Source organism: Pipistrellus kuhlii, unplaced genomic scaffold, assembly GCF_014108245.1.
Source record: "Pipistrellus kuhlii isolate mPipKuh1 unplaced genomic scaffold, mPipKuh1.p scaffold_m20_p_2, whole genome shotgun sequence".
In the NCBI taxonomy this organism is placed as follows: domain Eukaryota; kingdom Metazoa; phylum Chordata; class Mammalia; order Chiroptera; family Vespertilionidae; genus Pipistrellus; species Pipistrellus kuhlii.
In genome coordinates, this window is record NW_023425515.1 from 60,524,653 (window position 1) to 60,542,112 (window position 17,460).

Below are 17,460 nucleotides of genomic sequence, written 5' to 3' on the forward strand. Positions count from 1 at the left end.
TTCTGGTTCTGGTGGCTTAGCCGGATACATGGGTTGATTCAGTACGTCTCAGGCCAAAATTGTATCATTTGAGTCCATATATTTTTTAACTTTGCATTTAAATCTTAATTTTAAAAAAATCATAGCATCAAAGAATGATAGAATAGAAAGATCTTTGGAGATCCTACTCCCACTATCTCTTTTTATAAGGGATAAAAAGGTAATGTTGCAAGTTAGTGGCAGAACCTTATCTGGAATCTGATTTCCTGGCTTCCAATTTAGTGTTCTTCCCATGTACTTGCAATGTACTCTACTCGATGTTATGTATGTACATTAAGTAATGTGTCCTGTATAAAATATGAATAAAATGTCCATGTGGGGAAAATAATACATACACATATCCCTTCTTTACAGAGTACTTCTTCATATGTTCTGATTATTTATTTTCCCTCATCTGTTCTTCAGTGTTCCTATAATTACACGTGCCCCTAAAAGAGAGGTCATCAACCGATGGCCTGTGGGCCACATCTGGCCAACTGCCTGTTTTAATAAATAAAATGTTATTGGAATAATACAGCCATAGTCATTTGTTTACCTGATATGTAATATCTGAGGTACCACAGGAGATTAGTTTGCAGACCCTAGCCCTAAACAATCAGAATTGAGATGAACTAAACAGAAATGTGTTTGAATATTAATGTAACTCATAAGAGCAGGCACCAATAAAATGGTATGGAAATATTAAACCACAAATTAGATGAGTGAGCCCAATAACAATTAACAAATTAGACTATTTCAATATTCGCACCTGTGTTTTCAACTTCCTGTTTTAACCCATGCATTGTCTTAATTTTAGGGATTTTAAAATAGTAAGAAATTTGTGAAGCCCATCACATCCTAGTATCTTATCCTCCGTTAACTTCTTGTTTTTAGCAGAATTCTTTCACATGGAACCATAACTTTGACACTTGACTAAGACTGACCAAAGTTCAAAAGGAGGCATGGGTGGTGGCAGACAATACTGTACAAGACATGAACATGGTGTAGGGGACAGTGTGTGAAAGCCAGAGTCAAATAATCAGTTATTTAAATCCTGGTTCTATCTCTTCCTCTCTCCATGACCTTCAGTATGGAACTTGGAGACTTAACTTTACACCCAGAAACAGGAAGATTACATCTAATGTATGTAAACCATTTAGCACAGATCCTAAATACATGGAGCAAAGGGAAACAAAAAACTTCACAATGTACAGAGAAACCACTGGTTGATGCACCTGGTAATCCAGGGTACCCATTAGTCCTTCAGCAAGGCAGAAACCCAGAATTTTGCATTTTATGCTGGAAATTTTCACTTGGATATTGAACTGTTGTGGAAGCTGATAGGTTCAAATTTTCTCAATATGACATGATAAGTTATATTTGTTTGAGTCTTACCATGTGACAGTATTAACTGTCTGAAACAGTATATGCCTTTTATCAGGGACATATTAAGCATAAATGCTTAACCAAAGAAAGTTGTTCTTATCATGAAATTTAAGGGATTATGAAAGGAAATTATTTTTTAGTAGAAGAGTCCTTTGGGGGTGCTTTGAAATACCTACATTGTCTGTATATATTGCTGATCCTTTTTACAGATTCAGGATTTCTGATGAAAGCTGTATATCCTCATCACAGAACATGCACACACACACACACACACACACACACACACACACACACAATATTTATATACAATTTTAAGGGGTGGAGGACACAAACCCTTAGTTAAAATATTCCTGTTCTTGATTTAAAAAAAAATGAGGCTCAGGATTTAAATTTTACTCTCAAGTCACAAATACATAAGAAAACTCCCCTCCCCCATGTTGGTCTCAAGTGTACACAACCGAAGTTCACGGAGGCACATTTTATGCAGCTATTGTGGGCTCTGTGGTTTTCGGTTTTAAGTTCATACTTGCACCTATAAATAATCCCTGAGTCAGTGACAAATTCTTATTTAGAACATAAAAGAGCAAAAATAGGTTAGGAAAATCGACAGTTGACAACAAATAAATTCAAATGTGGACAGTAGTAAGAGAAGCTTGGGTAACAAGGGCAACAGCTATTCTCAGGGGTGGAGGGGCATAGGCAGAATGAAAAAGGTGAGCCCAAGACTCCACAGAAGTCTTCAGAGAATAGGAGATTCTGTTTAAATTTCTGTGACTCTGTCTCTTCCAAGTCAGCATCTTGCATTCAAAAAGTAACTTGAAAGCCACTGGATCTGAGCATGCCGCAGCTCTTAGTCGATCCCCTTTTCCTACAAAGTTGTTTGCAAGGCACTTGGGAAAGGATTGAGCATCACCATAACTCCAGAATCTTCTACAAACTGATGATCACACTTCTCAACTCATCCCTGTCCTCTCTCTACTCATGCTCCTTATAAATTCCCCCTTATTAACTAAGCCTGAACTGAGCATGACCCTGGGGCACTGATCAGGGTGGGAGGCCATTGATGGTGTGTGGTTGCCTAGTGGGCTGAGCTGTGCTCCCCCACACTGGAGAGCTCTGGGCTTGTCCTCCCACCTGTCTGGGCTTTAGTTTCTGAACTATAAAAAGAGGGCACTTCCTTCGAACACTGAGAGAATATTTTTCTAATCATAAAGAAAAATATTAAGGGATGTGCCCGCATGCAGCTGCCAGAAATGCAGTAATAGTATGAATTAACTTATTTTACACTAATGGGACAGAAATGGAAGCAGAGGAAGGAAGATTTAGAGAAATAGCTCTTTTCTTTCCTTTTTTCTCAGCACTGGCCAGATTTTGAATGAGGCAAGGAGAGACTGCACCTGACCCTAATAAGACACAAATATAAGTAAAGAAAGACAAACCTTTTTATTCAAATCCCATTGCTGCTTCAGAGTCAGTTTTATGTCCTATTTCCCAGGCAAAGATTTTTCCAATTACTAGTATGCTATACTGAATACTCTTTCCTCTGACCACCCACAGCTCTATATTTTATCTTTATTTAATTTTAACACCTGACTTTTCCCCCCTGTTGTTTCTTGTTTCATTTATTCAGAGCCTGAATCCCTGTAAGACCAGAAGTTTCTTTCCTCATTTTTGTCTTCTTCTTTACTGGTGTCTTCTATAGTCTTCTGTAAAACTCATTATTAAAAAATCTACAGAACTAAGTTAAATTGTGAGGCAAAAAACAATTGAACACATGGATAGAATAGTGGGTTGGAATAGTGGGTTGTAGGTTCCTCTGATCTGGCTGTATCCTTTCTGTCCATATCTAAAGGACTTCCAGAAAAGATCTCATAGTGTTCAATTATTTCACAGATATTTGTTAAAACCTTATTATGCACCAGGCTTTATGTTTGTCATTAAAATGTGTGATGACGAATAGATCCACCTCTGAGAGTAGAGTATTGTACACAGAAGTGCAATTTTTTCCAAACCCTCCAAATGCTTTCATCACAAAGTTCAGGTCTTTCCGCACCACATGGGCTAAAGAGTGCACTTTATGGAAAATTCTATGACTCACAAGTGGTCAAAACCCAGGACAAGGTATTTGCATTTTGGTGCTTTCCGTAGGAGAAGGGAAGATGAAAACCAACCCTGTCTTGATCCCAGATACGAGCCAACCTTTCCTTCCAACTCCAGGCCCTTCGGACACCTGGGCCTGCCAGAGAGGGCTCTGTGAGGAAGTGGAAGGGATCAAAGCACCCGCCTTGCACTCACTGAAACAGAGAGCAGGACTCAGACCAACCCAGTTCAATCTTACTCCCTCAGAAGGGGAAGCTGCCCTCAGGGAAATGAAAAGATCACTTCCAACACCATTTACTGCAAGAAAACACCAACCCAAACCCTGGCCCTGGAGCATCGACATCAATGAAGCAAAGATAAATGGGACAGCACAGAGGGCAAAAATAATTTATTGTGAATATTTTAAATCCCTTTCCATGAAAAGTCTTCATTATTTTCTAAAAAGTACAAATACATTAAAGCTTACACTTGACATGTAAAAAAATAAAGAGGAAGAAGGATAATTTACCTGTTTTGCTAGTTTGCGGAACCATCCTCAGAATGAGGCAACGTTACAATAAATGCATCTTCTAGTTCAATAAGAAAGTTTTCACATTATCCAGAGTCCTGGGTCCTAAAGAGCTTAAGGCAAATCTACCTGAGACAAGACTTAGACACACACCCACACTCAGCTACCCCCCTATACTAACTTCCACCTAAGGTCAACCTAACTGAAATAGTAGACTAAAGAGCTCTCATTCTAGGACCACAAACTCTCCTGGAAATTTTCCAGCAATTTCCCCGAGAAAACAAAAATTCTGATCCCTCATGATAGGCAAATGACCGAGCCAGTTACCAATATTCTCCCACCCTGTTAAATGAACTGGCGTTAAGCTTATAACAGTTTGTTTCAGAGAGTGGTTCTTCCTGTTTCAAAACCATCTTTCATCAGATCTACAATCAAAGCCTGAAGACACTGAGTCCTACTAGAAGGCCCTAACACTGGACCATGAAAAGCCAGTGTGTAATATAGTTCTAGCTGATGGTGAGGGTTCTTAATGATTCTCTAATGGAGGTTGTGAAAATATACATGGGAAAACTCTCCAAAATGACAGCAGAGTGTTCAAAACTCACAGGGAATCATGTTTTTAAGAGAGGTGTCCACAGGAACAATGAGGAGATGCAAAATAATTTTAAAAGAACATTTCCTTTCCGCAGCTATTGATAACATGGTAACATTGGATGATGTGCCTACAGCTGGTTTGCTAAGAAATGCAGCTACAGGTCATGAATGTAGACACATGACTGTGTTGCTCTGGTCTTAAATGCCCTCCCTATCCTCCCAGGCTTGCTTAGAGGTAGATTAAATGTAATGCTGAGCGGGAGGGGGATTTCAGTGAGCCACTGGCTCAGTTCTCCCTCATCCTCTCCAACAGAACAGGCTGGTGGGATCTTGCTCAAAAGTCTACCCCAGCACTAAAGAGAAAGTGTCCACATGGAGGTTCTTAAAAAATAGCAGTGAATTTACTCCGCAAGGTCCACCCTGCCCCGTCACCCCTGCCCCATCTGGTTTCCTGCCTCTACAACCAGTGGGACCAGGGCAGCTCTTGCTGTTTTGCTGGATGTCCTACTGTGCACAATCAGGAGAAAAAAGACTGTGCCTAGCCCTCTCATCATTTCAAATTCTTCCAGTTAATTCACAGTTTCTTTTCTGTAAAATAGAATGCGTTATCTTCATCCCACAGCCCACGGAAACTGCTTCAGACACAGGCCGGCCTCTACCACATCACTCTGAAAAGAAAATACAAACAAAAGACGCTAAATGCTTAAGAATTATGATTAATTTAAACACTCATAGTTTCAGTTGACTTTATTTGGTTTGAATATATGTATAAAATTGGAATATTGTAAATTCCTAACAGGAAATTTCATCTTCTGTCAACACACACACACAAAACAAACTCTGAATCCTTTCCAAAAGGCAAATACCACACTGATCACTCTCATGTTTGGATATAATTTGTGAAAAATAACATTTGATGAGGCCCTTTGGATATGGAGGACATTTTAACATTCAGTCTTTTTTTCATGATCTCACTATAAAAACACCTCTAAATTTTCAGGGTTTTTTTTTTTTTTTTAAGGTGCACAGTGTGTCATGAGAAATCCAGATGAGGGAAATGGTGTGAGCCAGCCTGGTGAAGGGGGTGCTGTCCACGCAAGGACCTGGGGCACTTCATGCTCCACCACAGGCTTCTCCCAGTTGACTGGGGGCTGGGTAGTGCTTTGCAGCAGAGAGCAGTGTAAGAAGAATCCCTGACCTCACCACTAGATATTTGTAACCAACATACAATCTCATTAGTGACAACTAAATTAGTGACAGCCCTGCCTGGTGTGCTCAGTTGGTTGGGAGTCATCCGTGCACCCAAAGGTTGCTGATTGGTGCTCAGTCAGGGCACATGCCCAGATTGTAGGCTTGATTCCTGGTAGGAAGTATGCAGGAGGCAGTCGATATTCAACGTTGTGCTCTCACATCAATGTTTCTGTCTCCCTCTCCCCTCCTTTCTCTTTAAAAATCAATAAACTATTCTTTAAAAATATAAAATAAATGTCTCCAGCCATTGCCAAATATCCCTGGAGGGGGGTGGGTATAAAATTGCCCTCAATGAGGAATAGTGTTCTTTGGCTAAACTCTTCCAGTTTTCTGAAGAATCTATGAACAGCCAAAATGGTTTCCCTTGATGTCCCAGGGATAGGATTCCCTCTGGCTTCTCTGCTAGGAACCAGCTCATCAGTTTACCCCCCCCCCTTCCCCAAAACCTGCAAAGCCGATTCACTGTCCTCACTGCCTGGAGCCCCAACTGTCCTCTCCGCTCTCACAGAAACCTGGAGTTGCCTCTGTTGCCCTCAGTCTACCAACTGTCTCCTTCACATGTGAGAAACCTGTGCAAAATAGCTAACCCAGATCCAAAACAGATCCTGAAGACCCAATGAAGCCACTGTTTTACATTTGCAAAACAGACTTTTACTCCTTAGACTGGGACCCACCCATACATAATGTGAACAAGCTCAAAGACAGGGGAGGGAAGGGTTAATCCATTAAAAAAAAATGCCTTTCCCCTTGAGAGTATTATGCTTCAGTGAAATAAGTTAGACACTGTATGGCCTTGCTTGTACGTGAAATCTAAATTTAAAAAAAAGAAGAAGAAGAAGAAAGAAACTCATAGCAAAAGAAAGCAGATTGTCAGTTCAGAGGAGGATAATTTGGGTGAAGGAGGTTAAAAAGGACAAACTTCCTGTTATAAGATAAGCATTGGAGTGAAATATACAGCATGACGACATAGTTCACACTGCTGTATGGTACATTTGAAAATTCTAAGAGGGTGGATCCTAAAAGTTCTAGTCACAAAAGAAAAGAAAAAAATTCTCATTGTTAAAAAGAAAACAACAAACTCAAAGTGAAGTCACTTTCGCTAAGCCCCACCAAGACCTACTGCCTCAGAAAAAGGCTGAAAACCAATCAGCCTGGAATTTCCTGGTCAGCAAGAATGAGGTCACCTGCCTGAGAAACCCCCTGTCTTTCTGTAAGGGAAGGTCACCTAGACCGAAGCCCACCCATTCTTTTCATTTCCTTTCCCCTCCCTTTTTCTGCTTAAAAACACTTTCTATTTTTTACAATTGCTCTGAGCACCTCTTTGTTTACTAAGTGGGCTGCTTCCAGATCCAAGAGTCAATAAAGCCATTTAGATCTCTAAGTTTACTCAGTTGCATTTTTATTCCTTTACAGGAGCCGAATGAGATGACAGGTATAAACTGAACTTATTGTGGTAATCATTGTAAAATATGTGTGAAGTCAATTCTATCTCAAGACAATTCTAATAAAATTATATATACATTTTAAAATCCTTTCTGATTATTATAGTGAGGAAAGTTTTTATTTTTTATAAGGCATAAAAATATGCCTGCAGCTAAGTCAAATAGTCATTGTATTTTCAAATCAGAAAATGAGAAATATGCACAAAATATCCCAGGAACACAAATTAGAGCCTAATTTAAAGTTCTGACTCTAAAGTACACACACATATGAACCCAAAAGGAACCACAGACTGGCCTCAGAGAGCCCTCGGAATCCCTGAAATTGTAAACTGTTGTGTAGGGGGAGGAGTTGTGTGCCTTTTATTCTGGAGAGAAGATACTTGGTTGCCCTCATCCTAAGGGGTATACAAACCCAAAAATGATAAGAATCCCTGCTCTTTGAAGAATTAAAACATTATATTTATGAAAAACTAGTTGCCCAGCTCATCACAGGCATGGGGGTAACCTGCCAAGCCCCCAGCGCATGTGAGCCTGGGGAACTGAACTAAGCACCCACAGGGTTTCACTTGGGCCCTCCCAGGGGCCTCGCCTATCCCTGCCACAGCCATCTCTATTTTTTCATTGGAGTTTACCTCTCACTTGTTCTCTCTCTTGCCCTACCTGCCTTCTTTTTCTTTCCTCCCTTCCCAAATGGTCACTGTCTACCTTTCCATTTGAGAGGCGCCTGAGAGCCGGAGTTCTGAAAACATTCAATGGCTGAAATGCTGCTCAGGAGTGCTATGGAAATGGATGAGGGGTCACTGGATTCCCCAGAAGAAAAGATTGAGAGAAAAAGAACAATCTCCTGGGGAGCAGAAGCCGGCTGGCTTACGTGGTATCCCTGGGGCCAGAGGCAGAGCCTGACTGGGTTAAGTCTTTGAGGCTTTTCAGCTGAGCTGTCTTCTGGCCACTAAAGCAACACCCCCCTCCCCGCCCCCCTTTATCATACTTGCAACCTCACAATCCTCTGAAGCCTTTCTCACACTCCCCTCCCCCCCAACCCCCCTTCCTCACCTACATTTGGAAAAAGCTGGTAACCACAGTATGTGCAGAGAGGGCTCGGAAAATCAAGGCCAGTCACCACAGCAGGCGGCCACCGCATCTCATGTAGGGTGGATTTCCCCCTCTCACTTCTACACAGGGGGGGGCCAGGTTTCTTTCGTTCTAAAATTCTTGTCGAGGGTGCATAACCCCTCCGCTCCACACACATATGATGTCTGCCTGGCCCACAGACACACTTTACTTAACCAGATGCCTGTGAGGAAACTATTCACTTATGAGACTTTCCCAGTGAACTGAATTTTGGCCTTCTGGATGTCATTGTTTGTTTATTGTGTCTGTGCATGTGGCGGGGTGTGTGTGTGTGTGTGTGTGTAATAAAAAACTGCTTGCTAAAACTTTCTGCATTCTTAGGCCGAGATGAATCCACTTCACTTTCAGCCATCATGCTAAGTGCCCACTGTCGTGCTGAAGTCCCACGAGTGCTTTATAACCTCTCTGCCCCACTCTCCGGACGCTGGGCTGCTGGCACCGTGCCTGGTGCTACACGTCTCCTTCTCTTTGCCTTTTTCATTCTTTCCACTAGTATCTACTGCTAATGTGCAGAGAGTGTTTCTGACGGATGGTCTATGAGAAAATGAGACACCCAAGATTGTTGGCCTCTGGGGCTAAGGAGAGCTAGTGCATCTCTAAGGGAGGACTTGGAAGGAAGTGAGGAGAGATGGAGAGAAAGGCCAGAGCTTCAGTAGACACATGTAAAGACATGTCAATGCTGTGGCCATTCCACCACCCCACCTTCCTTTTGCCAAGTCTTGTCAGAAAAGTTATCCTGATAAGCGGGGTATAGTCTATGCTTATTAAACAACATATCAGTTTCCCTGTTTTGTTTTTCGTTGTAAAAGTAGATGAGTATATTTATTATATTTTTCTAAGGAAATAGGTTGATTTGCCTTTTTATATCTCTCTATTAATTTCTTTTTAAAAATATTTTATTGATTTTTTACAGAGAGGATGGGAGAGGGAGAGAGAGTCAGAGACATCGATAAGAGAGAAACATCAATCAGCTGCCTGCTGCACACCCCCTACTGGGAATGTGCCCATAACCAAGGTACATGCCCTTGACTGGAATCGAACCTGGGACCCTTGAGTCTGCAGGCCAACGTTCTATCCACTGAGCCAAACCTGTTAGGGCTCTATTAATTTCTTAATGAACTCAGTGGCCTTCAACAGAAGAAGAGACAAGTTGCCAAGTGAGATAATATTTCAATGATTTAGCTATATTGTCTATTTCAAACTCTTTAACACATACTTCTCTTATGAAACTGTGGTGTTTCCATGAAGAGTATAGTCACACTATACTCTTATTATGCGTTGGGTTCCAGACCACCAAAATAAAGAGAGAATCACAATAGACCAAATAAAAATATTTTTGCAAGTGAAGGGTCTTGTCTCCAATTTGTAAAATAAAATTAGCATCCGTGAAGCACAATAAAGTAAAGCACAATGACATGAGATATGCCTGTACTAATGACATTATAAAGTGGAGTATGGGGCTTAGCATGTCAGTAAATTACAAGGAAACTTTCAGCAATCCTCATCTTTCTAGTTTAATTACTTTTTCCATGATTTTTTCCCAACGACTCAGTCTGGAGCACAGGGACTGTGTAACCTCCACAGAACATGGAAAATCACCTGCACAGAAATGAACCCGAAACCTCTGTTCACTGGTTTACCATCTCAACTGTGTCTTCTTGATGTGCTTGACTTACTGTAGAGCCTCCGGATCAAGCCCCAGAGTCTCACAGCCAGACAGGTTCTGATCATGGAAATCCTGTAGCAAAATGCCCAGCACCAATTCCTCACTCATCATATACTTCATAAAACTGTCATCTTCCGACGGGACCCCAAACTGCAGGTGGTAGGTTATTGTGGCATTTTCCTCTCTGAAAGGCAAATTAAACAGAGAAAGTCAAACAAAACAGAATCGCACTGCTAGTTTGGAAACTGGTTTTAGCAATAACATTTCTTCTTTTAGTTCCTCATGTTCTTCCCCATACAAAATAGCAAAGGGTGTGCTCTCCTGGAAGAATCCTCTTCCATGGGCCTTCCACAAAATTATCCGGTGACTCTCACCTTCTCCTCCCCCTTAGAACACAGCCCGTAGGAGTCCACGGAGAGAGGCCACTGAAGGGAGAGATGGGACCCAGTGATTGTCAAGGGCAAGCTCAGGGTCCACTGTCTGCTCCAGCACAGCCTCTGACCCCCCAGGCAGGCCAGGAAAGCCCTGTTCTCCTCCTGTATTCCCTTCTGCATGTGCTCACACAACACCCCTTTCCCTGCCCCAACAAGTGCAGGTTCATCAGAGCAATTTGCTTTAGCCGGTTCATTAGTGTTTAAGGTTGGGCCCAAAGTTCCCTGCCTTCAGGGGTGCAGAACTCCTGGGCTCCAACCGCCCGCGCCCTGTACCTGCAGCAAATCCTACCTCCCTGCTTTGACCCTAAACTAAGAAACTTGTTCTGTCCCTTTTCCACCCCTGAGGCTGCCAGCGATATGCTCTCAAGAAGGGGACCTAAGGAGTTTTTCCCATTATCAAAATAAAAATAATCATAGGGCTATTCTCAGTTAATGAGTAGATGATATTATCTGTTAAATACTATGTCAATGTTTAGGTTTTCCACAATTATCCTATTACTTTCAAGATGAGCCAGGTTAAGAGCAAGCAATAAAATAATTAGGAGGTAGCCACATCTGAGACTCTCGCCCGAGGTGGTTTTATAGACAGGCCAGTCCCAAGAGTGTTGCCCCTATTAAGGACAAGCAAAGAGCTCCCTCTTGTGGCCAGAGGTCACCTTAACATTAACGTGGCTGACAATAAGTTTATACAGACAGCCAATGTGTCAAATTGTGGTTTCAATAAATGACAGTCAGACTCTGGGAAAAACAGTTTCAAGGAAGCCACTACAGGCAGGCTGAAAACTGTGCTTTCAAACTCTAAGCCAGCAAATCTAATTTACAGGTACTTCCTGTGTTTTACCTTCTAATTATCACTCAGGATGGTCACATATTGACTCACAGCCACCCTGTGCTCCCATGAGCAAAGGGTTGGCTTATATGGAAAGGCCTAGAGGCTGACTTTCATAAGACCAGACCAGATGCTTAATGAGAAGTTTGCTCCCACTGTCATTCTACCAAGTCAGTCTTGGGGTGAATGTACACAAGGCTGGATTCTGAGGGGAGGAGAGGGATTTTCAGGGAAGCAGAGAACTCTGTGGGCTTTGCCTCATCTGCCACCACCTGAGTGGGTCCAGCAGCGGATGAACCAATGGGCACTTCCCAGGTTTTCATTGAGGGTTGCTGGAACTGAGGTCAGGATTTGTGTCTACACAAATGTCGACAGGCCTGTTGCTGTCTCCTGCTCACAGGCAGCAACTGTGGGTGGCTTTGGAAGCAATGGCTTTTGTTCCTCAATTCAACACTATTGAAATTCTGCCTAGATTTTTTAAAATGTTTCCCAAATTTCTTTATCTAAAATACTAAAACCCTTGGGTTTTTCTTTCCAATAACTTTTAAAGGCAGATTCTGTAACAGTAAGTCTTCAGACTTTGAGCCATGTTTCACTCCTGTCTCTGATGAGTTTTCCCATTATACAATCCCATGTCCTCTAAGCCATAATAGGAGACTGGATTCTTGGAAAAGCCCTTCAGTCTAGGTGGCTCTCAACTCTGGCTGAGTCCAGAGTTGCACAGAGGAAAGTATGTTGGGTCTAATTATGCATTTCTCCATTTTCTGTTGGTGTTTTAATACCAAAGGTTTGAGATTAAAATGAGCAATATCAAAAAGCAAGTCACCTTACTTGGCCATAAAAAAGAATAAAGTCTTATTTGTGACAGCATGAATGGACCTAGGGTATTATGCTAAGTGAAATAAGTAAGTCAGAGAAAGACAAATACCATAATATTTCATTTATATGTGGAATCTAAAGAACAAAATAAACAAACAATATTGAAATAGATTCACATATACAAAGAATAGACTGATGGTTGTCAGATGGGAGGAGGTTTGGGAGACTGAGTGAAAAAGGTGAAGGGATTGAGAAGTAAAGATTGGTAGTTACAAAACTGTCAAGGGATGTAAAGTATATCATAGGGTTATACAGTTGAAATGAGTTTTTAGGGGTAAAGTAGGCAGGTTTAGGGAGTTTAAGGAATTAGGGGGTTCCTGGGGGAGAAAGGCATAGTTGGTCAGGGGCTTGGAGCTGCCAAAAGGATTTATTCACAGAGAATAAAAGGTGCACCACAGGATAAGGGGAGAGGAAGACATCCATTCACAGAAGATAGGGACAAGCCACAGGGTAAGGGGAGAAAGAGGAAACAAACTTTCACCGAGGACAGAGAAATGCTGACAAGTGGGAGAAAGAGGAAAACAGATTTTCACAGAAGATAGAGAATTCTACCACTGAAGGGGGAGAAAGAGAAGGTGACACTACAAGAGGTTTGAGCTTTGAAGTTGATATTCTACCAATAAGAAGGAAGCATCAAGAGACAAAATAACTGCAGCCTTTCTAAACCTTAGGAGAAATGAGCTTAGTGAGTTACTCCCTCTGGGATGCCCTCCCCACGTGGGAGTCTGTACTTGTTTCCAATAAATTTCCACCTTTTCATCTACTACCTTTTGTCAGTGGCTTCATTCTTCGAATCCAACCTGGACAAAAACCCAGGAAAGAAACCACCCTTGCATCTTGCTCAGAAAAAAACCACTTGATTCATTGTCAATAATATTGTAATAACTATGTATGGTGTCAGATGGGTACTGGAAATATCAGGGAAAGCGTTTTGTAAAATAAATGATTGTCTAACTACTATGCTGAACATCTTAAACTAATCTATAATAATAAAAGCGTGATATGCCAATTAGACCGGACAGCCAAATGACCTTCTGGAAGACCTTCTGGACAAAGCCAGGGCTGCAAGGCGAATTTCATGCATTGGGCCTCTAGTACAAAATAATATTGAATGTAAACTCTAATTGAGAAATAGTTTAAAAGAAAACAGAAGTCATCATAAGGTCATGTGTACATAGGTATCCATAAAGGAGGAGAAATAGTGTTGCCAAGGCAACCTGCCACTGTATGCTTTTTCAGACATCAGATCCATTTTCGTTTGTCCCCATTATGCTACCACCTGCTTTACATGCTTCCCCTCCCAGGTCTATTTATATTACGGCTTTGGAAATGTATGGTTAGAGATATCCTCAGTGGAATATTGCCTTTGATGATCCTATTCCAGGGATATCGTAGGAATAGTAGATGATAAAGCTTAGTCAGGTAAATTTTATCCTACAATACAAAAGGATAATCAAGTGACTTCTCTACAGTACATACATATGCCCTTTACTTTCCCTGTAGTATATATCTTTATATTTTTAATATTATACAAGGAACATGGACTCCTATATTACTTGTGTTCCTCAAAATCACAAGTCAAATATGGCTTCTATCTTTTCCATCACATCACTATCTGAGATCTATTTCTAGTTCTACCCTTAGCTCATTTACGCATTCTCTGTTAAACAGGAATGGTGTGCCTGGGACTGGCTTTTCCTCTCTTCTGTGTGACCTTGTTAAGTTATCTAATTAATCTGGGCTTCACTTTTCTCCTTTGTGAAATAAGTATCAGCACTGATATTCTACAATTCTATTGTTGGTTCCCCTTGTGCTTTGAGACTTGGGAGGTCCTTCTAGGTAAATGGTGGTGTTGTTTTCCAGGTTCTCCACATGCTTACCTGAAGTCCATTATTTCCACTGAAGTAAAATAACGATTCAGAGATGGAGATGAGCTGTACACATCTGTGAGCTGAAACAAACAGAAACAAGTAAAATAACTACACACATGACTGCTGGTTCTTATTGCCTATCACCTGATAAAGCAAAAGTACTCCTAGACAAAGGGGGTTCAACACTAGCTAGAAACTAACTTATCCAGAGACTCTGGGTCAAGAAGCAGACAAAGGTGGGCCTAGCCAAAAATTTGAACCAAAAATCAAGTTCACACTCATGAAAAAGAATCTCATTTGAAAAGGATCATGTGATCTGGCTGGGATTTTCAACATCTCATATGTATTGCACTATCACTTTGTGGCCTTAATGAAGAGAGTGGTCTGCAGCCTGCGTCCACCCAGACCCCACGGAACACGGGCAGGAGAGAACAGGGCAGAGGCTGGGAAGACAGCAGAACAGGCCACTCAGAGCCTGGCGCATCACTGGGCAAGGGCTTTCCCTCCTTTCTTGAGAGCTTAACTGTAAGAAGAAACTGCCATGCTAAGCCACAGGTAGGGCACTTTCCCTGGAAAATGGGACCAAGTGGGGCTGGTGTGTAATTGCAAAGATAATGGAGTTCTTATTTTATGCATGAAATATTGCCATCCCCAAAAATGACACCTATGTTCCTACTACCCAGGTTTCTTTGCTTCACATTTTACCACATCTAGTTCAGCCTTTCACTCTAAAAGAGAACAAACTAAACTACTCTTCTTACACACAATTCCTCTCTCGCCCAGTGCAAGTCATTGTCTCCTTCTCATGCATGTTTTTTTTTTTATAAATGTAATACATCCTGGTGCAATCGGCGATACATAATTTAATTTGTGTTTTATTAAAATAAAGTGTGCACCATAGTCTACACAATCTTCTATGACTTCCTTTTTCTTTTCACTCAAAATTATGTTTGAGATTCACCCACAATGGTACATCTAGATGAATGCCTTTCACTCTAACTCCTAACTTCTGCACAGATTCCACTAAATGGTTGCACCAACTTTCCCATTTACGTACAAACTATATTGAAGTTACCTTGAATACCTCTGTGCCTCTTTTCTTACACATATGAGAAGAAATGTCAAGAAATAGACTTGCTAGGTCTATGAGTAGACACATCTCCAAAGGAACTATCAATAAATTTTGCCAAATTGTTCTTCATCTTACTCTTCTCCCAGGAAGGTAGAAATGACCCATTTCCCACAGTCCTGCTGGTACTTAGTGTTACTTAGTTTAGATTTTTTGCCAGTTTGAAGAGTATAACATTGTGCTTTACATTGTTTTAATTTGCCATAAGCAAATTCTATCCATTGCTCTTGTGCATTTAGGCATCTTGGTTAACAGACCTTTGAAATGCCAGGAGTATTCCTCTTTTTCAGATCCACAGGGAGCATATAATCTTGTTAACTATTCTATAATTCAATCACAGAGATTTCCCTGCCTTGCTTTCTCACACCTTCTTGTAATCTTCCTTATGTTCCCTTCTTAATTCCCATGGTATAAAAGAAACCGCAAAACAGTCATTCCTGAGAGCATTTGAGATTTTTGTGTCCTGCCATGATATCAGTTTGCTCAAATAAACTCATAAAAATTTTCTACAGATTTGGACATTCTCATGTCCAGCCTTCTCTGTTCACTCCTTCCTTTCCTCCCTCCTTCCTTTCTTTCCTTTCCTTTCCTTTCCTTTCCTTCCTTCCTTTCCTTTCCTTTCCTTCCTTCCTTTCCTTTCCTTTCCTTTCCTTTCCTTTCCTTTCCTTTCCCTTCCTTCCTTCCTTCCTTCCTTCCTTCCTTCCTTCCTTCCTTCCTTCCTTCCTTTGTTAATCCTAAAAAACTAGCACAGTGTTTTGTACATAGTAGGCTATCAGAAAAAAATCAAGTTAAAAATTTAAGAGATGGATTAAATTAGATCACTTTTAGTGTCCACTGGAAGGTTCTTTTAGGTGGCATCGTCTTCTGCTATAATTAGGACATATTTATATATTTGGGAGCTGTTAACCACACTATCTACTTTGGGCCAATAATCAAACAAATAAACAAACACAACAGAAAAATGGGGATGTGGGGTGAGAAAGGGCAGGTCAGGAGGTGCTTCTCACCCCTAGTTCTGGTACCTCCCATACTGTGCCTATGAGGCTGGGTGCAGAGTGAGCTAGGAGCATAGTGAGCTGATTATCAGAGTCAGGCTTAATGACTAATTAAAAAACAGCTTCCAGAATACTTTAAGAGAAATACCCTCTCCTAGGTTATCATAGGTGCCATGCTAACTCCTGCCTCCAGCACATGCACATAGCTAACGGGCTGACTTTAAGCAGAGAAATGGCCCCAACCCTAAGCACTCAGGTGGGGAGATATGACAAGGGGATAGGAAAACTGTTCACAAACACAAGACAATAAAGCAAAAGAGGGGACATAGATTCCAATATACATTCCCACTTACTTTCCTTCTCCAGAAACTTTTGGAAGCTGGCCTAATGGAAGAAAGGGAGAATCTCGACCTGACAATAAAATAGTGATATCTCCAAGTTCCTCATTTTTGATCCTGAACATATTTGTTTAGGAAGCCATGGGGGGAGGCAGGGACAGGAATCTTTTCACTTCATTGCACCTTATTTTTATTATCTGCAAATCAGATAACATTTTAAAAATCTTTTGCGAGGTTCTTTCTATGCATCTCATATGCACCTGTGGGTACACAGGGAGAACTCAGTGATTCTCGTTGATTACAGAAGAAACCCACTCACAGACCTTGGCCCTGAAAGCACTCTCAGTTCCTTTGCCACTACACAGTGATAAGCCGAAAGCACCCATAGAGTCTGCTCTGTGTGAGAGATATGGTCTCAGGTGAATGATTAACATCCATTTCCCTTTGACATAGAGAGTGCAGCCTGTAACAGGTGACATGTGTGGTTGCTGATTCATTTCATTTCTGCTCATCAAATGCAAACCCTCAATTTAAAAAGCAACCAAGAGGAAAGCAGCAAGAGGCTCTTCACTTGCAGCTTGCTCCAGAAGCAGCTGGAAGGAAGGGAGGAAAAGGGCACTGCAGAGGAGATATAAACCAGGAAAAGGAGGAGGAAAGGAAACCCAGATAATCTTCCCAGAACACAATCTCCTGTGGTCAAAGCAGCAATCGAGGTTATCCTCTGGGAACTCAGAGTTGACTCAGGGGCAACTGAGATGGAAGCAGCTCTTTCAGTAGCTTTGGTCAAAGTCAAATAAAAGCCAAATGAAAAGGACTTGCCATGTTTGACCTAGCGCTGCAAAGAAGAGTGTAAGGGACAGCAGGCTGGCCTTGCTTGGATTTTCCTATC

At 41.4% G+C, this 17,460-nt stretch overlaps 1 protein-coding gene across 6 annotated transcripts in view; it reads right to left on the reverse strand.

The window, feature by feature from the left end:
* CUNH3orf52 (chromosome unknown C3orf52 homolog) overlaps window positions 1–17,460 on the reverse strand; it is a 36,875-nt gene that overhangs the window by 6,632 nt on the left and 12,783 nt on the right. For 2 of the 6 annotated variants that reach the window (XR_004989180.2, XR_004989179.2), the window contains 4 exons: window positions 14,119–14,189; window positions 10,107–10,280; window positions 8,773–9,077; window positions 3,876–5,274 (listed from right to left, as the gene is read on the reverse strand). Coding sequence is in view for 3 of the 6 variants with exons in the window: in XM_036445200.2 (XP_036301093.2) it covers window positions 6,783–6,873; window positions 10,107–10,280; window positions 14,119–14,189 (336 nt within the window). In the remaining 3 variants the exon portion in view is untranslated. Of the gene's footprint in view, window positions 1–3,875; window positions 5,275–5,995; window positions 6,874–8,772; window positions 9,078–9,992; window positions 9,998–10,106; window positions 10,281–14,118; window positions 14,190–17,460 lie in introns of those variants that run through there. The other 4 variants (XR_004989181.2, XM_045584001.1, XM_036445202.2 and 1 more) reach the window with 4 other exon arrangements.